This window comes from Maniola jurtina, chromosome 11 (genome assembly GCF_905333055.1).
Source record: "Maniola jurtina chromosome 11, ilManJurt1.1, whole genome shotgun sequence".
Classification (NCBI taxonomy): domain Eukaryota; kingdom Metazoa; phylum Arthropoda; class Insecta; order Lepidoptera; family Nymphalidae; genus Maniola; species Maniola jurtina.
This window is the reverse complement of record NC_060039.1, coordinates 8,884,431-8,906,021: the sequence shown is the minus strand read 5'-3', so window position 1 is coordinate 8,906,021 and position 21,591 is coordinate 8,884,431. Positions and strand designations below refer to the sequence as shown.

Below are 21,591 nucleotides of genomic sequence, written 5' to 3'. Positions count from 1 at the left end.
CATTAAAAATGGGTAACATTGGTATAATAGTGGTCACACTTTTAAAAGACTAGCTGAGCTGATTCTTTGCTCCATGGTTTTAAACGTATTACTATCTCTTTCATAATACTGCCTGTGGAAAAGGACAGCATTAGATTTAGACCTGTCAATTTAGTTGAGTCTAGAATTGTGGACAATTAAATTCTAATGCAGTTTAGAATTAACTGTTGAGAATTAACTACTGATTAGGATATTTTGGGGAATAAATAGGACATTTGGGAAGTTGGAGTTTAGAGCTAGCAAAAGAAACATTCCCAGGGATTTACGGCACTGAATGTACAATATCCCAAATGTACTGTACATTTGGGATATTGTACATTCAGTGCCGTAAGGATTCACACGATTGGGAGTGACTTGATGGGAACCCACCCGCGCTGAGGAACTTTCCAGTGGGATAATCAGCGTGTCTTACATTGAATGGTAGCCATCGAGCTCATTTGACTACATTGTTGTTTCACTGATTTTTTTCATAGAAAACCTTCTATGAATTTAAAATAAATGTCAAATGAGTTCAGTGGCTCCATGGTGGCTCCATACAGTGATAGACCCAGTTAGCGAATCAGTAGGCAGGGCGTGTTCCTCAACAGTCTCATAGATAACGCTTGCTAGGAACGTCTTAGATTTTTTTTAATCAGACTTTTATGCTAATCTGCTTTAACGTAAGCTGAGTGATTATATTTTAGCGTTCTAAGGGTGAGATCTATAGAGCGCGCTCTGCCTTTGCTTAGACTTAAGACAGTTAAAACGAGACAGAGCTATATCTCTCACATAAATCTGTCTCGTTTTAACTCAATCTTAAGTCAGAGCAAAGTCAAAGTGCGCTTTATAGATTTCAGCCTTAGAAACCTAAACTAGTTTTGATAACCTCACTTCATAATGTGATATAAATATTATAGGCAATAGGGTCGGGATGGTAATCGGGGTATTAGGTGGGGGACGCCCCACATACCCGCACGTCACCTGCGCTATCCCGTACCGGGTTAGCGCGGGGGCTGTGCGGATGTGCGCCGCGTTCCCACCCCGATTGCCATCTCGACCTATCGCGTGCTCTACTTTTATTTATTACTATATACATATAGGACTATATACTAGATGATGCCCGCGACTTCGTTCGCTTGAATTTAGGTTTTTAAGAACCTATTGGGAACTCTTTAATTTTTCGGAATAAAAAGTGGTATCCTTTTCGAAAAGCCTGAACTGCGCCATCTATGAAGCTTTTATGGAACACGGCCTTGGAAAGTTCTTCATTGGCGTTACCAACAGCTATCTGTGGTGTTCGGTGTTGGCCGCTCAGATAAAAATTGACGCATGTGTATTATAAAAACCGTATTTATTATTATCTGTTTATTTCAAACACAAATTGAAAGATTCGACAGTTAATCGGACCCAAAACGCATTTGGAAAGACTCAACTCAATACAAAGTTAGTTACGACAACATTAAACAAAGAATACAAAGATACTAACAGCAATGCATTTTTATAAACTTTTACCTAGAACCTACTCATGTGACGTAATACTCAGATTCCATAACGCAACTATGTTGAACATTCAACATTTCGTCAATCACAGAGATTTCTTTATAATATGTACCATCAAATGTTATTAGGTCAACAGCAAAACTTATTCCTGGAATTACAGTCTAGCAAAGTGGATTTTTTTGCATGATTTTTTTCCTAAAAATAAAAAAGTTTATATCCTAGGTACATCTTGTGCTGTCAAAATAAACCTTTTTGAGGTTTTCGGTATAACCTTGTCACTAGCATTCATCATCTTCCATTGTTCAGGCGAAACTTTGTACATACTGACATAATAAGGTATAATTTGAACAAGCACAAGAGTTTTTACTTTGTCCTATTGATAACAGTCCACTGAATAAATGTTTAGTCGCTATTCCTTATAGATGCTGAGGGACAATCGATTTTTAATGAGTGCTAAATTGCTAATTTAAAACTAAAAGTGCCTAATACAATGAATATACTATTATTTAGTACCTGGTGCAAATGATTTCATTAATTCATACTCATATTATAAATGCGGAAGTGTATGTCTGTCTGTCAGTAGGCCAGCAAAGATTTCACACATTTTGTTTAACTGATTTCAACGTTTGATTCAGAGACCGCTTGCATCCCGAGGAATAAACATAGGGTATTTTTTATCCCAGAAAATCAAAGAGTTCAGAATTTTAAATAAACTTAAATCCAAGTGGACGAAATCGCAGGTGTTATCTAGTATTTTATATAAATAATTATTACCATTAAGAAACAAATTGCATAGTTAACATGAACTTAATATAAATCATTTTCTGATTCAGTAACACCCTTACAAATACAGTATAATATAAAGTAATGAAATCTGGTTTATTTAAAAATGAAGTATAATATAAAAATCATGCCTTAGGACATTTATTTTCAATTGAATTATTATTTATTATTGTTGTTAAGTGAACTGTTACCATTTATAATAACCTTCCTTACTATAACTAATCTTGCATCTCTTCAGGCAATTCATGGGGGTTAATAATGCCCGGTACAGACAACTGGACCCTTCTCTTTTCCTCCTGCGCTTGTCGGAGTGCGAACAGCCGCTCTTCAAGATACAAATCACTGTCATCTTCACCAGTGTATTCCTGAAAAAAATTGGGAACAACTAATCAGTTTATTTTCTTAACAAGAACACAATAAATAATATGAAGAACCCATAGATATATAACTCAAAATTTAAAAACCTCCATAAGAAAACTAGGAAAGAGCTGATAACTTTCAAACGGCTGAACCGATTTTCTTCAATTATAGCTAAGAACACTCGCGATCAAGCCCACCTTTCAAACAAAAAAAAAACTAAATTAAAATCGGTTCATTCGTTTAGGAGCTACGATGCCACAGACAGATACACAGATACACACGTCAAACTTATAACACCCCTCTTTTTGAGTCGGGAGTTAAAAATGATCAAGAATTTAAGTAAGAGCACCAAATGCAGTTCGAAAAATTAGAGCCAATATTTGCAATCACTCTTTATTGCTTTGGTGTTAAGTTTTATTTCAGAATATTTTTGTTCTCATTCGAAAAATTCGAATACTTATGTCGTCAGTGCTGTCGACGGTGAATCACATAATCGGACGCGCTGTGCGCAGCGAGTCCGCCATAGTTCAACTAAGTAATTATTAAATTCAACACTGCATTTTTTTTTGCATGCACACATGCAAGATATCAAAAGGTGCGTAATATAATAAAGGACTGCATATCTATGCAGTCTGTGTTGCTACACACAAGCGTACAAACAAATCTTCAGTTTTAAGAATACAGCAATATGATATGACCAAAGCCGAAAGTCACCAAATAAATTATTCTCACCCTTATCTGCACTAGGAAATCTCGGAGATGATCTTTAAAGGCAGGGATATCTTGGTCCAAATTGAACAATCCTTGAACTGTTATCTTAACTTGATTATCAGTTAGATGCGGGAATGCAGTTTTCAAAAGGTTTGCTACATATTCCTGGAATTTCACAATCAGTTATTTATTCATGTTATCTAAAAGGATATTCTATATAAAAGGAAATACTGACTGACTGACTGACGATCAATCAATGCACAGCTCCAACTACTAGATGGGTCAGGCTGAAAGGCATGCAGATAGATTATGCCATAGACATCCCCTAAATAAGCTAGTCATAAATAGAAACCTTATCAAGCTACAATAGAAGCAGTTTTTCCAATAACACTTATCCACAATAATATTGTTATACTAGCTGACGCCCGCGACTTCGTCCGCGTGGTTTTTCGAAATCCCGTGGGAACTCTTTGATTTTCCGGGATAAAAAGTAGCCTATGTGCTAATCCAGGATATTATCTATCTCCATTCCGAATTTCAGCCAAATCCGTCCAGTAGTTTTTGCGTGAAGAAGTAACAAACATACACACACACACACACACACACGCACACACACACGCACACACACACACACACACACACACACACACACACACACACACAAACTTTCGCCTTTATAATATTAGTGTGATGTGATGCATACTTATAATATACTATATTATACAAGGGTTACGTTTGTACGTTTGGATGCAGAGGGATAGAGAGATGCTCTAGAACTAATTATTTGATTCTCGTCGAGATGGTAATCAGAGTATGAGGCAGATGTGCGGGGCGTCCTCACCTCGATTACCATCTCGAACTGTCGCGTACTATACATTTTCCGCAATTGTTATAGGCTAGTTAGTAAAGTTAGATATAAATCATTCAAAATCATGTAACTACAATATACCTATTATAAAAATAATAATTACCTGTATGTATAAAACATTATCAGGAGTGCGACCAAGGGCTACAGAAACACGTCCAGTCTCTACCAATGAAAATATGTATGCTAGAATTGTAGCATGCATAGTGAGGCCTGCTCCGTGCGAGGTGTCTGTGACTACACTGAACACATGCTCCAGTATGTCGCAGAGGTAGGTCTGGTAGAAGCTCTGTGCTGCCTGGGTATGTTGTTCAACATTTTGCAGTAATCTGTACAGTATTTGCAGTCCTGTATCAGCCACATTTCTCATGGTATGTTTAAATGCCCAAATTATGGAATCCAGCACCAACTTAAACTGAGCTGGTGGTATACTTAGGAATGCTTTGAAACAATGTGTGTTGACCGCCTGCAGTAGCAGGAAAAACTCTGTTCTGTGTTCAGGATACTCTTCAAAGTCTTTGTTAATCATTTCCAAGGTACATTCAAAGACAGCATCGAAGATCTTCGGGACTTCTGAAGTTATATGCCCACCCAGTTTGTACACGATGGCGGCCATACATGATAAAACTTCAGGCTCCCTTGCATCCGGCACTGTAGTCTTTTGATAATCAACCAAAACAGCTTCAAGTAAAGGAGGGATAAAGTTTTCCAACACCATACTGTTATCTGTTGAGCGTGATACCCAACTCGCAATTAACTTTAAAGTTTCCTTCTTAATTATCCTCATATTTTTTATAAGAGGTTGTTTCGTTACCACCACCCCGTTCAGTGTAATAGCTTGAGTGATATTTTCTGACATTACTTTGTAAATATTCAGCATGTCCAGATAAATTCTGCCAAGTTGCACGACATAAGGATGACCTAGTGCACGACAGGCCCGACCGTTGGTCTTCAGTATACTGACAAGCTGTTTGACAGCTTCGGGATCTTTAAGGATGTCCACATTATGTGAAGCTTGAGAGATGATATCATCCCAAACCTGATTAGGTAGCAACATGTACTTTTCTATGAGTTGCTCTTGAGCAACTTGATCAACTTGTGCACTGATCATGTACCCCACTGCCTCATAAAATGTATGCACTTGGAGTGTTTGCAAATCACAGATTATCGAACTGATAGTACTTAAGATTTCCTCAATGAATGGGCAAGCTTCCCCTACTTGAGTGGTAACAAAATGGCGACGACATTTCAATGCAATTTTTATGAATGTATCACATGCCATATCTTGAACACCGTCATGGGTCTCATGCATAAACTCAAAAAGTTTATTGACAACTGTCTTTAAGAATTTCCAATGGGCACGAAGAAAGCGGGGATACTGTCCAACCACATACATGATGTTGCTAGCAATGATAGCTTTATTATCCTTTCCTTTTTTTTGTTCACACAGTCCTAGAAGCTCCTTAATTACAACAACCAAAAAGCGCTTCTCATCCTCCTCCATCATAGCCCCTGATATTGAGCCTATCGCCCAACACAGAGTGTTGAGATTTTTCCATGACCATTCTGTACCATTAACTTGATTCTGAAGTTTTTCAGTCATAATACGTTCAGTATCTTGGTAATCCAAATGTGTCAGGTAGACCAATGTTTCACGCATATTCTTATACAAATTTATAGAATCTGTGTCTTTCATAAATTCTCGGACTACCTCACCATTTTCATTTTCCACTACCAGAACCTCTTCTGGTTTTGCCATTCTAGATATCATAATATAACGCACTCCACTGAGTACATCAGCATAAAGGGTCTTACGTCCGACAGTTTTTCCTAAGCTGTACAGGCCAGCTGAATGAGAACAAGGTGCAATCTTGTACAAATCAGCAGCTAAAGCATTCCAAAATTCTAGGCAAATTTTGAATATTTCAACATCTTCCACTTCTGATATTAACACAAGGTAACGGAGAGCATTCATCAAAGTGTTGGTGAGCCCTCTCCTTTCAATAAGCTGCCCATGCTCCTTCAGATAAGTACATAGAAATAAGGCAAGGTTCTGAATGAATACTTGTTCCTGGTCTCTGCCAGCTGAGTAGGCCTCCCGTATGTTGGTGGTGAGAGGCAGCATGGCCTCTAGCTGTTCCATGGTCTGAACGAGCAGAGCCACAAACTGCTCCTCATAGTTGCTGACAGTGACTCCAGCTATTTCTGTTAGGCAGCTGAGTGTTACGTTGCGGAACATTGGAACATTTAAGAACTTAAATATGAGTGTGCTAATTAACTTCATTTCAAATATATAACCCAGAGGAATCCAGTTTAAAAATCTCAGAAGTGTGTGCAGTGTAGCATCTACGAGTGGTGCATTTTGTGAATTCTCAAGAACAAATTGACAAAGTGTGAAAATCTGACTGAATTCAGAACACATGGTATCTTTAAGATGTTTTGCCTTTGTTTGTGTAAGTTGGCCAGTACTGAAGACAAAAACCTCTTCACTGAGAAGTTTCAAAATTACCATGTTGTTTTGGCAGAGACTTTCATTGGTTTTCGATGCTCCGACAATATCACTGATAAATGTCTCCCAGTTGTGAGGCCATTCCCTTTTCAACACTTGGATTAATATCAAGTTAAGCTTTTTTAAATACACTTTATTATTCTCCATTGTAACAGGGTCTGATGAATTTTTAATGATAAGACCAACAATATATTTTTTTATGCCTTCGCACTGATTCCTTGGTAATACTTTCCATCTTGTTTGTATGACTTGTTCTAATATTTGTAAGGCATAGTATTTTGTCTCTTGATTTTGTGAAAACTCTAATATTGTATCCACTCGTGTCCAAGCATCAGGATGTTCCTTCAATGCAGTTAAGATATCTTGTGCAATTCGTTGTTGATCTCCAACAGAAGAATACAAACACCCAACAATATTGTCAAGAAGGGTGATATCCAGTTTTTGGTTAAAATCCAAAAGTTTAGAAGCTTGCTGCTCTAAAGTTGCCATTCTGGTAGTTCTCAAACTTACTCAACTAGTTCCCCTTAGTTAAAATCAAGCAAAAAGTGCCGTATTCTCAATCATTCATCGTCAGACGCCACACTGAAAGAAATTTAAAGTTTAATTAGAAAGGAATAGTCTCTAACCTCCTTCATGCAAAAAAAATATCAGTAACTATATTTATATTGTGTGATAAACTGTTATATTTATGAAAATCGCTCTTTTTATAGAAAGGGAAGTAAACAATTTTCGCGACAGTCCTCATGTTTGAAGAAAGAGTATTACGGTGGGCACACACCCGTACAACTACAATGACATTTTGGAAATAAAACTACAATTGATTTTATGATAAATACTTGCCGTAGAATTTGTCACTGTATGAAATGGTTTTTAAACAGCCGTGTATCACTTACCCGGGTATAATAATTACGGCGCAATCGGTCAAATTCACTTCCATACACACTAGCCCGTTGTTTTCGTCGTTTTCGTGATACTGATGCTTACAACAGTGTTGCTAGCTCCAGGACAGGTAAGGTTTTCACGAGGGTTTTCGATGGGTTTTCGGGCTAAGTCAAATTAAAAAAAAAATGCATTACCTTAATTTAAAAAAAAATGTGCCTTTTCATCGTGGTGCATACGTGGCACGTGCCTCATAACCCTTGACACTCAACGTTTATCATTTTAATACAACTAATTATGCCCGAATTCCCGTATGTAAAAAGTACCTACTCTCTGGGCTGTAGCACTGTGTCTATAAATCTATGAAGACTGTGCCGAAGCAAAGGGATCTAAGCTGGCAGCACTGGATAGAAAACACGGAGTTCTACCACGTTCTACCAATGTTCTACCAGTAAACCCCATGAGTAAAACCAAGTAAAACTAATCATTACTGTTTTTTTTTAACTGACTCTGCGGCTCTGGGTTCTAATTATGTTGAGAGTAAAAAAAAGTAGAATTAAAGAAGTACATTTACTAGGTACTACAATACATATCAGCCTTAGGGAGTTTGTGCACTCAGTCGTATTCGGTTAGTTTTTTAACGCATTCGTCAAAATACGAATCGCAAAAATACGAATTAAGTCTTCGATCACAGATTGTAGAGGATATGTAACATTCTGTAATCTATGATTGAGATGGCTATGTTGGTGAATTTTTTTTTAATTTATTTTACAGCCCTCCGCCCTGGACATCAGTCAGCACAGAACATTATGTCAGTCTTTCAAGGACTTTCGGTAATCGGTGAATATACATCTTATAATTTAATTTTCACGGATGTAGTACCTACCTAATAGCATTATTATTCATGCATTTTATTTCATTTTTATAAAATGAACAGAAAAAGAAATGTTAGTTATATTAAGCCTGAAGACCCACATTTTTTGAAAATTCTGAAGAAGGAAGCTGGTTACGACAATTCTAATCATAAATTCGACAAACTTCATAATGCTGAGGACGATTTCGTAGATGATGAAGATAGTGAATTACCACAAGTAGTTGTACTTAAGAAAGGTGACCTGACTGCTGAAGAAGCGGAAGCAGAGAAAGAAAGAATAAAACAAGTGGAATTAGAAACTAAGGCAGACCTTTCCCAGAAAGTTATTTTTAAAGCCAAAACTTCTAGTAAACACAATGTGGATCAAAAAAAGGTATTATCTAACAAAAGGCAATATAAAGATAAAAACAAACAACTTTTATCTTTTACTGACGAGGCTGCTTCTGATAGTGATACTTAGGAGACAGGTTGTAACACTCGGTAGGTAATACTAATTGACCATCATTGAATCGCCAGTAAAGTGCAATTTACACTCATTGATGTACCTACTACAAAATGCAGACTATAGAGTTGGTAATTTAATCCAATTACTATGCAATAACAGCTTAAATTATTTTTGTTAAATTTATAGAGTAGGTACATGACATTATTTCTGTTATATCTATGTTTCTGTTACATTCAGTGCTTCAAAAATCAGAGTCGGTTGTACTGGGCTAAGATTTATTCATTTTCCCTTGGAAGGGCATAGACAGCACCATCTATGACACTGGAACTGACCCTGGAAAGTTCCTCATTGTTTTTATCTATTTATTATATTACATAGCTAAATTTACATTTGTAAATAGGGCTCATTTTTCAGTTGTTTGTTAAGAAGAACTAAGAAATATATTTAGAAAGAAATAAAAACTGTTTATTTATTTATTCAGCAGATTCCTTCAACCCCATACTTGGAAACTGGAAAGGCCAAGTTCTTTAGGAGAGATAGTTATTAGACTGCCTTTCTTGATAAGGTTTCAAACAAACTGTAGTAACATAATATTTTAACAAACATTCCAACCAACCAACAAATTCATTAAGTTAAAAGGATTCAATCATCAAAACAATCATAAAAAATTATAGAAGTTGTTTCTCACTAACTATATTTTATTCTACAATGGTATGTTATTTTGATTATAGTCCACAGTATGTTTTATCCCATTGTAACATTCTTTCCACCATCTTCCACACTGCGACGTTTTTTTGGTTTAGATTTTGTCCCATTTGACATTGCTATCTGTTCATTTGTGTAGAAAGTCTGTACAATATCTGCATCATTCTCATATTCAAGAAGTTTCCTTAATAAAAATTTTCTTTCATCTTTTACAATTTGAATGTTTTCTTGAATCTTGGCAACTTCATCACACAAGGCTGCATTTTCCTAAAACAGAAAAGTTATCAATTTTATTTAGTATTTAATCAATCCATACTATTAGTACGAATTTAGAAACTGTCTCTTGACACATTTTTGTTTATTAATTTGGTTTGGAACCTACAATATACATCACTAGATGATGCCTGTGACTTCATCAAAATGTGGATTTAGATTTTTAATTTGAAAAATCCAGTGGGAACTAATTTTCCAGGATAAAAAATAGCCTATGTTTGTCTCTAGGATGTAAGCTATCTCTGTACCAAATAGATAGTAGACTGTGACTTTGTCCATGGGGATTTTGATTTTTTAATTGTGTGGGAAGTCTGATTTGCTAAGATAAAAAGTAGCATGTTCATCTCCGGGATGTAAACTACCTCTATACCTTTCGTCAATATTAGTCGAATAGATGGGTGTGAAAAGGTGACAGACAGCTATACTTTAGCATAAAAATATGAATTTAATAGATGCCGTATACTAGACCACATGTGGTGGCCTCCAGTGAACACTACTGGTGAACTACCGGAGCTATAGGCACCGGAGCTGTACCACTGTATAGCACTGCAGCTACTCATGGAGACGCGCGACCACCAGCCGCTGATGCTACACGTCCTTCCATCCATTTAGCAATTGTCCAGTAATTTAACTTGAAGAATATATTTTGAAAATATGTTTTAAAAATATATTTTGCTTACTATTATTAAACTTTTCACTTTTAATTTCATAAAGTGATATTTTTTACGGTACCGTTTCATATGCTTTTCATTGTGCACTATGTTCATCATTTTATTTTCTTATTCTGCTATTAAAACCGACTATATTATTCAGCTTTGTTTTTTCACATATTTATGATTTTTTTCACAATATGAACTGAATGAACATGATTACATATGGATTACATACTTTTTTTTTCTCTCTCGTCTGGCTTTACAAAGATTAGCCAATGTCAAGTTTGTAGTTATTTGTATCAGGTTAGGGAAACTATAAAAGTATGGACCCCGTCTGTGCCGGCCCTCGCCGAGCCGACACACGCACGGCACCCCCTTATGAACGCTTTCCAGTCAGTTTTAACAAAAAAACACTTCAAAAAGGCAGAGCACGCCCGCCAGCTAACACCAACACAGACGAAGTCAATTACATACTCTTTGTTCTGTTCATCACAGACTAATAATAGCACAGACCAGAATAGTCTTCTTCTTCTTCAAAGAGAATATATAATCACTATTATTATACCTACGTTTTTTCTTGGGACTTTGTCTGTGTTGGCTGGCGGGCGTGCTCTGCCTTTTTAGAGTGTTTTTTTTTTTTGTTAAAACTGACTGGAAGGCGCTCTAAGGGGGTGCCGTGCGTATGTCGGCGAGCGCCGGCACAGACGGGGTCCATACTTGTATAGTTTAACTAACTTGTTACAAATAACTACAAACTTGACATTGGCAAATCTTTGTAAAGCCAGACGAGAAAGAAAAAAAAAGTTTTTTCTTCTCTTGATTGGTGGCTTCACAGACCAGCACAGCAGACAGCAGACCAGTAAGTTTGGTCTACCATGGGTCTACCCATGTGTCTACCGGTGGTCAAAGAGTATATTATATTATAAGTAATCACTACGTTATACCGGTGGTCACAGAGTACTTTCGGTGGTCTACCGTCTATGGTCAACCGGCGTCTGCCGTCTGCTATTGTTGTTTTGTTTTGTGTGAAATCGAAATAAATAATGTAAAATTTAAAACATGTCTGTAATATCAGATTATAAACACTTTTTCCCAATAGACAGTATTCAAAAAGTATGTGACCTTTTTGAGGAGCAGTTGCGCAGAAATGAGGAACCGGACTTGGCATTGTTTTCTATTATAATTGGCGCTGTTGAAAATAATTTAACAAAAGTTAAAAACAGCGAAAAGGACGTAAATTTGTCCTCTAATAAATTTATTAAAATGACTTTTCCTTCTGTAGAGTGGGACGAAGTGAAAACACTTTATGATCGCTTCGTATCTTTGATGAAAAGCGGCGTCGACACAAAGTTGTTAAGTGGAGAACTTGCTACGCGTGATTTAGTCAAAAGAGTGGCAGATGTGGTTTGGAACTCCTTGACACGAAGTTATTATAAGGACAGGGCTCACCTACAGTCTATTTACAGCTTTTTAACTGGAAATAAATTGGATTGTTTTGGAGTAGCTTTTGCTGTGACTGCTGGCTGTCAAGTTCTGGGTAAACAAGATGTACACCTAGCGCTCTCAGAAGATCATGCTTGGGTTGTTTTTGGAAAAGATGGATCAAACACTGCTGAAGTAAGATATTACTTAGTACAAAATTGTTCCTCATTGAGTAATTTTTTTGGCTATCTATGTATTATATTTTATTATGTTAGATTCAGTGATTTCTAAGTACCGCTATATATGCTTATTAATCACATTATACTTATTCAGTTCAACTGAACTGTATCTACTGCAGTCTGTATACCTTGTCTAGTCTGGCTTTGACTTTCATGAGGCTGGGAATGACACCATGACAAGTGATTACTTAAAAAAATTGATCTAAGTAACTAGTATTGGTATTGATTGAGTATTGATGTTTTTCATCTTTTTAGCACATTTGTGGCCTGAACCTGTTAAAATGTGTAACTTATTAGCTTATGTGGATCAGGTAACATGGCATGGCAAAGGCAACGAAGACAAAAGGGGACGGTCTGTTGGAGAAGGAGTGCTTGCTCGCTCGTGGCTGTATGTGGCGGGCAAACCTGTTGTATGCTCTCGGGTAATGGAACTTGCAGCATTAGTGTCATCCATTAATCCCACACTAACACCTACTATCGATGTGCACGAAGTAGCGCAGATGCAGCACAAGCTCCTTTGGTTGTTGTTTGATAAAGGTAAATATTGTATGAAATATCAATGTATGTATGAAAGGAAAAGTTGACTGACTGATCTATCAACACACAGCTCAAACTACTGGATGGATCAAGCTAAAATTTAGCATGCAGATAGCTATTATGTCAGAGACATCTGCTAAGATAGGAGTTTTGAAAATTCAACCCTGAAGGGGTAAAATAGTGGTTTAAAACTTGTGTAGTCCATGCGGATGAAGTCTCAGACATAAGCTTATTAGTAAAATATGTAAATCTATGAGGCCCTAGTTAATAATTCCTAATGATAAAAAGGCAGTGAGGCTAATTCTGTTAAACACACAATTTCTAAACCAAACAAAATTGACAGGACAAATGCAGTGCTGTCCTGTCCTGCGGTGAATATTAAGCGCTAGCAATAGCAAATATAAACCTGTCATTTAGAGATTGCGTACAAAAGAATAAACCACAGTTTAGTGGACCACAGGTGGTTATCTGGGAAGGATACCATTGTATAGTGGCAAACCATTTTATGCTCTAATAATTTTTGACATTCAATGAGTTAAAAAGTAAAAATATATGATTCTAACATTTTTCAGGCCATTTAGATGCATATCCTATGGCTTTAGGAAATCTTGGTGATCTGGATGAGTATATGAAGATATCGAATTGCACAGAAGAACCAGATAATTCCACATTAAAAGATGAAACTGAAATCACAAAGTCAAATACACCAAGACCAGATTCAGCAGCTTTGTACGTTCAAGCGATTCGCTCTTCTAGAACATATTATGAGGATCGTCATGTGTACCCATACACTTTTCAAGGTGGCTATTACCATCGACATAAAATGTATAAGGAAGCATTTCATGCCTGGGCCTGTGCTGGTGATGTTATTAGACAGTAAGTAATTTGTTATCCTCTTCTGTAAAACACTTACCCCACTGTGAACGAGGAAACAACTAGCTATATTGACTTTTTTAACACAGAAGTGTTTTTACTCAATATTTCTGATACAAACCGCTAAGGTGTGGAATCCCATCTTGATGTTTCATGTTTCCTGCCAAGCATAACTTTAATACATTCAAGGCAAGAAAGAGTAAATAGGCATGAAGATGCCTATTTACTCTTTCTTATAGAAGAAACAGAGCATTTGCCTAGATTCTAGAAGTAGAATCTAGGCAAATGCTCTGTTTCTCAGGCATGATTGTTGTCAAGCACAAGCTTATCAAAACAAATAACTGCCTAAATAACAAAATAAAGTTTCAGCTATAATCTTTTCTTAAAAACCCTCGTCAATCGCCTACGTGCCAAAATAATATGTTTATAGCTACACCAGCTGGAGATAGAAAGTATCAGCTTTTATCTCTGCCTATTAGTAGGAGAAAAGGAGATAATACTAATCTCTCAGAAGTGTTTACTTGTTAAAATAGATGCCATAGTTTTTCATGTCAGGCATATCTCGAATTTAAATCTTTGAAATTAATAGAATATACATAATTACATTTCCAGCTATAACTATTCAAGAGATGATGAAGAAATATACAAGGAATTTTCTGAAATTGCAAATGAACTCATACCACAATTGATGAAAGCTGAAAGCTCTGGACATTCTGCAAGATCAATTTTAAAGGATCCAGAATGTTTCGCATCTCTTCTTAGGTGAGCTCATAATTTTATTTGTAACCTCCATTGCACAGCTGGGCTTACCTATTCCATAGACAAGTATGTGTTATATTATATTACAATACAAATAAAGTATAAACCTTCCTCGTGAAATGTTTTGAAACAACTTTGAACTGAAAAGTTTAGGTACAAAAATTATTTACCCAATCCAACTTGTCACTAATTGGAATGAAAATGTATGCATTTTATGTTATGTATTATGTATGGTTAAAAGTCTACTTCTGAAAAAAAAAACCTTAGACAAGATCTGACAGAATTATGGACAGGAAAAACAAATAGTTCCCACAGGAGTTTTCAAAAATCAAAATCAGATGAAGTGACAGACATCATCTAGCCCCAAATATCAACATGTAATTAATACTTTCAACTATAGAAGTATCATTACCATGGAAATACCATTTCAGGTTTTATGATGGAATTTGTAAATGGGAAGAGGGAAGCCAAACACCCATTCTGCACATAGGATGGGCGAAGCCTCTCGTAAGTACCATATCGAAATTCGATGCAGAGGTAAGAGCCCAGGTTAACATAGTCTGTAGCCCTGACAACGGCGAGCCAACAGATGAGACGCGCAAATCTGAAAAGTCAAGTCAGAAAGAGGACAAGGAGATGGACAACGACAGGTGGAACAATAACTCGGAGAATACAGAACTGTCGGTCAGGGAGCAACTGACCGCAGCAGTAAACAGCAGACCTCGAGTGACACTGTACAGTCACAAGATGGCAGCTCTCAAGCCACTGCTGCTGGCCGAGCGCCTCAACACGCACGCACTGCAGTTGCAGCTGACAGCGCAAAGTCAGTTACAAAGACCGCAGCCGCCGGCTAAACGGCGTGAGGATGATGAACACAATTCCCAAGCGCCGACGGCGCGAGCCAAGCGCGCTCGTCGCGAGCGTTAAGCGCTTCCTGTACAATACGATGTAAATATATGAGATTATATTATTGCCTCGTTGGGCTAGTGGTTAGCTTGTTAGGCCGTTGATGTCGATTTCCGGATCGGGATAAAAACGGGATTTGGTTTTTCCTTCAATAAATTCTCAGTAGGTATTAGCCCGGAGTCGGGAAATCGGTGGTGTTTCGGTATGTAAGCCGGCGGTCCTTCGCGTGATCTCTCTCTGGTCTTATCGGATTGCTGTCCCACTGGACTATAAAAGGAAAGGAATGGAGAGTGTGCCTGTGTTTGCGTACACACTTGTGCCCTATAAGCAGGAGGCTTTATCTCTGTGGAGATTGGCCACTAGGGCCAAAATTCGGCCATTATTATTGCATTTAAATAATAAATACATATTTAAATAAAAGAGTAAGAACTTATAACTATTTTAGTAGGTATTACTTAATAGTACTTATTACTTAATAGTATTTAGGAATCTTTTACGGGAAAATAAATATCTTTAGACTGAAATCAAAGATCGTTGCTGCGCTAATGCTTGGTGTAGAGCACCAAAATTACTTCAGTATTAGAGCCATTTGAATTCGCCACCTATATCATATTTACTATTATAGAACTGCGTCGATCAGCGACGCGCCGCAGAATCGAATCGTTTGTAATGGTGTGGCTCCATTGCAATTGGTGAACATATTCGGCAAAGATTCGTTGGTGTGGCCGGCGTCAGTCGTATAATTTGCACATTCACAAAACATTTGACGAATATGTATTCGTGTTGAGGCGGCAATTTGGCCCGGATCAAACGAAATTAGTTTAAGATCCGGCTGCTTGAATCTGTATCTGTCTTTTAATAAAACTTTTTTTTAATGATATATAGACAACTTTGTCTAGGTCGTCTATATATCTATTCTACTATCATGTATTGTTCATAAAAAATTAGTTTTATAAAAAAACAGATATGCAGATTCAAGCGCCGGATCTTAGACAAAAACATTCATCGAATCCCGAATGTGGTGGCCACACTGGTAAATAGATTTGCCGTTTGCCGAACTTTCGTCAAACTTGCCCAAACTCGAAACGAAACATTCGCGCATAGAATCATAGAAATTTCACCGTCATAGAAATTGCAACCAACGCGTGTCGGCTCGATTCTTCGCGCCTCAGGTCGACTCCATGTTTAACTGTGTGATGTGTCGTAGTGTGTCGCAAAGCTCTCTGGCATTGGCCAATTAGAATGAGTCTAGAACGAGTCTTAAGCCGCTTTTCCACCAGAGATATTCTATGCAGCTATTAGACTACAGGCCCATGTTTAAAAATGGGTGGGTCATATGAACCACCAGGTGACGTATACAGGACGATATAAGAGCATAAAATAATAAGTTTCAGCACTATGCCGTCACTTGTAAGCTGTCCAACAGAGTGCTGGTGAGAATTGAAAAGTGCAGGTAGAGTGAGTACATTTTGGTCATATATTTTTGTACGGCATTTTTACCATCGATAGATCCATGAAAAATAATAAGAAAGCGCGCAGTGCCGTAAAAAAATGGTGCGCCACAAAGTCAGTAAATGTTTTGATTTTCTGACAATTTCCGGGGTAAATTTGGTCATTTAATTCTGTACGGCACTAGTTTCATACTGTTTCAATACAGGCTCTAATCCATTATTCCGCAACGCCGTACAAAAATCATGCGACAAGGGGAAAAAATTGAGGGTAGCAACCCCCTCTCTTTCCGTGGTCCGGGGGGTGATTTGAAACAACATAAAATTAATTTATTTTGAAAGTGTTTTATGCATAGATAATATTTTTTTACATGCCGTACATTTTCGTTGGTCCAAAGGTTTGTAGGGGATGTGGATATTATATACACACCCGTTCACTTCAGTTAGACGGCATAGTGATTTTATCATATTATCAATTGTTCTCTTCAAAAATATGTTAATGCCGTACAGTATCAGATGGCCATAAAGTACTACCCTTAAAATGGTAGCGTCATTTTCATCAGCCTAAAAGATATGGTCTGCATTAAAATGTACGGCATAATTTTTTCCTAATTTATTTATCTTAATACTATTTAAAACAAGGGAAAAGCGTAGAAAATTGCTATGTTTTATTAATCTATGAATATTTAAACTTTTGCAATAATTTGAAAAATTTCAGTTTTTGTATTTATCTATAATTTTTTTTAGAACAGTTTCTTTTGAACGGCAATACTATATAACAATAGTATTTTACACTATCATGTTAAAAAAAAAGTTGCCGTACAGAGTCAAATGATTTTACAGCTTTAAAAATTAAGTATACCATGAAATTAAGATAATTATTGATACACATTCAAATGAACACTAATTTTTTTACGGCATTATTTTTAATAGAACTTTTGAGTGCTAGATAATGTTTTGGAACCAAAGCCGTACTTTCTCAAATCACCCCCCGGACCACGGAAAGAGAGGGGGTTGCTACCCTCAATTTTTTCCCCTTGTCGCATGATTTTTGTACGGCGTTGCGGAATAATGGATTAGAGGCTGTATTGAAACAGTATGAAACTAGTGCCGTACAGAATTAAATGACCAAATTTACCCCGGAAATTGTCAGAAAATCAAAACATTTACTGACTTTGTGGCGCACCATTTTTTTACGGCACTGCGCGCTTTCTTATTATTTTTCATGGATCTATCGATGGTAAAAATGCCGTACAAAAATATATGACCAAAATGTACTCACTCTACCTGCACTTTTCAATTCTCACCAGCACTCTGTTGGACAGCTTACAAGTGACGGCATAGTGCTGAAACTTATTATTTTATGCTCTTATATCGTCCTGTATACGTCACCTGGTGGTTCATATGACCCACCCATTTTTAAACATGGGCCTGTAGTCTATATGCTGTGAGGAGCCAAACTCGAATCATTGACTGAATCCCGATAGCGGAGCCCTACTGTTATTGACTTCTATCGCATCATGAGATTCATGACGCCACGACACGCCACGACACTGCTACTCTATGGCTGAGATCTATAGAGCGCACTTTGGCTTTGCTCACATTTAAGACACTGTTAGAACGAGACAGCGTTATACCGCTGGTATAAATCTGTCTCGTTCTAACTGAAACTTAAGTTTAAACAAAGTCAAAGTGCGCTCTATAGATTTCAAACTAAGACTGTAGATTGTTTGCACTTTTAGTTGGCAGACTTAATTTCGATAGTTAACTTATGTGGGTGTTTAGTACAGAAATACCTGTTGATTTATTCGTTTGAAATTGTTGTGAGGTTGTTCTATGATAATATTGATAATAATTGATAAGAATATTAGTATTTTAAAAGATTTCCAGTATTTAAAGTTTCGTAGTTGATATTGTGACTGCTTTAAATTGTTTATAAACTTGTAGGATGCTAAGAATATTAAGAAAGAGTAAAACTCTTTTGTTGTAATTATTTCCTATTCATAAATAGTCCCATTATCTCTATAATAATGGACTACAGACAACCTCGTTAATCTTATATTTGAAATATTGTATTTGATAAATCATTTTCTATCTATTTTAATTCAATAAATTAAACCAATTAACCTGTTGCCATGTACAAATTACTTAAATCCTAAAAGGTTATTGAATACTAGGAATACACATTACTAGATTTAATTATATAATATTATAATAATATAATTGTTTATAGTTGTTATATTACATTATTTGAATTAGTCATAATGTAACATCATGATAAATTACTATTTTATTACAAGTGTTGACAACTTGAAACACAAATGTACACATGATTGTTGAAGATGTTTCATTTGTAAATGTTACAGATATATTTTTATGTTATAATGTAACAAAAAATTAATCTAAATAAAAATCTTTAGACTATACCTAAAATGTGGCCCATTTTTCGCGAGGGCATGCCTGCAAAGTGGAGGCGAAGCTGCCTTTTAGATAACAACTGATTTTACTTTTCAATTACTTTATTTACTTTTCAATACTTTTGAAAATGTATCCAATGCAAAGCAAAACTCGGAAAGTCTATTGACATCAAAAGGCTGCTTCGCCAAACACTCAGAATCAGAGATGGGCATTATTGCTACTTTTAAATCATTTTCATTTGGTGAAATTACTATTTTTCATCAGTAATTTCAAAGGCGACTGTTCACGGAAAGTGATTTTTCAGTTTACGCACTTGTAAGTGCATAAATTGTAATTTATGATTAAGATCAAAAGCGCTGATATTTCACAGACGTTTCAGTAAGTGAGAAAATTTGCTTTCCGTGAATAGGAGAGACCGTTAGAAGTCTCAATATTTAAGGACGTCATTCATAAAGTATGGCTTTGGTATTCGTATTTTATATTTATGTCAGTTTAAGTTTTTATGCTATTAATAATAAAATAAAATCTGATAAGTTGATGGTACCACTAACTCTAAATAAAACGAACAAAATATTAAAACTTTGTTTCAAGCGCCTTCTTAGCGAGTTAATTAATCTAAATCTATACTAATAAATAAAATTGAAGTGTGTCTGTTTGAACGGGCTAATCTTCGGAATGGCTAAACCTTTTTTAACCGACTGAAAAATGGAGGAGTTGTGTTTTTCTACCTATGTACACTGATATCTCCGAGATTTCTGAACCGATTTGCGTAATTTTTTTTTAATCTTTAAGGGAACTTTGCGACATTGTTCCAAAAAAAATTGGATTCCAACTCCTCAAGTGATGCTGCAGGAGATCTGACCAATCCACGCAGGCGAAGCTGCGGGCATCATCTAGTATTATAATATATCTAATAACCATAAATTAGAGTAGTTAGGTACTACAATATTGGGTACCTATTATACATCATGAATAGTAATTTAATGTGATAATAGTTGCATTTATAGTCTTAAATAATAATTAATTATTGTTTATATATTTTTGAACTTTGATTTTGAACGGCACTCTTTTTTAATGTAAATAAACTTGATTTATACTTGTGACTTTTATTTAACTCTACTAACAGTAGACACGCCAAGGCGCCGCGCCGTCTCCACGGGCGAGAGTATAGTGTACATAGTCTCGCAGTGCCACTAAATCCGATACAAACTCTATGGGCCTATCTCCACAGGGCGATATAACGTTTGACTCTGGAGGACGCGTGTGGACTCTGTGGCGTAACGTCGCGACTATCGCGGCGTTACGCCACAGTTGAGAGGCCCAACGAGGCGTCGCGTTGCGGTCACCGTCACGTCACGTGGCGATCCATTGCGGGTTGTCCATGAAGAATATCCAACGATAGTAGAACAAACTCGTCGCGATACTCTCGCCCTTGAAGATTGCGCCTAGCGGTCTTCGTTTTAATATACCTAGTGTTATTGTACATAAATGAACGCGTTTATCATCATTCCATTGAACCACGATTTACAATGTTTGACACGTTTGTAACGTACAATAAATTTATGATTTCGTATGGATATGGATATTATTGACTTCGTGTCAATAAAAGAGATAAATATACTGCACATTGCCAGCGTGAACTCTCTCGCCACTAGTTTGATGATAATATTGTACAAATCTTCAAAAGAGCAACCGTCGAGTTTCTTGCTGGACCTTCCCCCTGTCTGCCGCCAACATAATATAACGATTTTGTTTCATACAAAAGTTTTTTTTCTCTCGTTTGGCTTTACACAGATTAGCCAATGTCAAGTTTGTAGGTATTTGTACAAGTTAGGGTAACTATATAGGTGGAAGCTTCGTCTGTGATGGCGTTTGCTGGCGCGCGTGCTGTACTTGTTTGGAGTGTTTTTTTTTGTTAAGAGTGGATGGTTTTTGTGTTAGTTGGTGTTTTTTGGTGGTGGAACTGACTGAGAAGCGCTCTAAAGGGGCGCCGCGCGTATGTCGGCGAGCGCCGGCGCAGACGGAGTCCATACTTGTATAGATTTAATAACTTGAAATAACTACAAACTTGACATTGGCTAATTAGAGTAAAGCCAGATTTAAAGAAAAAAAAGAAAAAAAAAACTATATAAGTACGCCCCTATAGAGCGCTTCCCAGTTAGTTCCACCACCAAAAAACACCAGCAAACACAAAAACCGGCCACTTTTGGTGGAAGCGACGGGCCTGCCCGCGAAATTCAAATTTAATTTAGTTTTTCGCAATTTGTGAAATACGACAGCGTAGACTTATGGCATTTTAATTGCGACGATGGTAGTATCATTCTCACAGGTTTATTCAAAAATCTTTACTTGAATGTGTCCAGTTTAAGAAATTATTTCTAGTATCGACTATTCTTACAAATTAGTCGATAGGT

General features: G+C 36.7%; 3 protein-coding genes across 4 annotated transcripts; 2 read left to right on the top strand and 1 right to left on the bottom strand.

The window, feature by feature from the left end:
• Positions 1-1,368: 1,368 nt before the first annotated feature.
• LOC123869796 (exportin-1) lies at positions 1,369-7,793 on the bottom strand. Of its 2 annotated transcripts, none has more exons than XM_045912835.1 (4): positions 7,640-7,793; positions 4,344-7,328; positions 3,394-3,537; positions 1,369-2,666 (listed from the first exon to the last, which is right to left on the bottom strand). In XM_045912835.1, exons 2-4 carry the CDS (start codon positions 7,233-7,235, stop codon positions 2,520-2,522), a joined length of 3,183 nt encoding a protein of 1,060 aa, XP_045768791.1. In that variant the 5' UTR covers positions 7,236-7,328; positions 7,640-7,793; the 3' UTR covers positions 1,369-2,519. The 2 variants fall into 2 exon arrangements, with proteins under 2 accessions (XP_045768791.1, XP_045768792.1); XM_045912836.1 differs by having other exon boundaries at positions 7,587-7,763.
• Positions 7,794-8,386: 593 nt separating this feature from the next.
• On the top strand, positions 8,387-9,664 carry LOC123869830 (uncharacterized protein KIAA1143 homolog). The gene has a single exon (XM_045912892.1). It carries the CDS (start codon positions 8,555-8,557, stop codon positions 8,957-8,959), a length of 405 nt encoding a protein of 134 aa, XP_045768848.1. The 5' UTR covers positions 8,387-8,554; the 3' UTR covers positions 8,960-9,664.
• A 1,867-nt stretch (positions 9,665-11,531) lies between these two features.
• Positions 11,532-16,604, top strand: LOC123869808 (menin). The gene is made up of 5 exons (XM_045912852.1): positions 11,532-12,192; positions 12,548-12,773; positions 13,346-13,649; positions 14,259-14,408; positions 14,837-16,604. The coding sequence occupies exons 1-5, from the start codon at positions 11,635-11,637 to the stop codon at positions 15,330-15,332; spliced, it is 1,734 nt and encodes a 577-aa protein (XP_045768808.1). The 5' UTR covers positions 11,532-11,634; the 3' UTR covers positions 15,333-16,604.
• Positions 16,605-21,591: the final 4,987 nt, after the last annotated feature.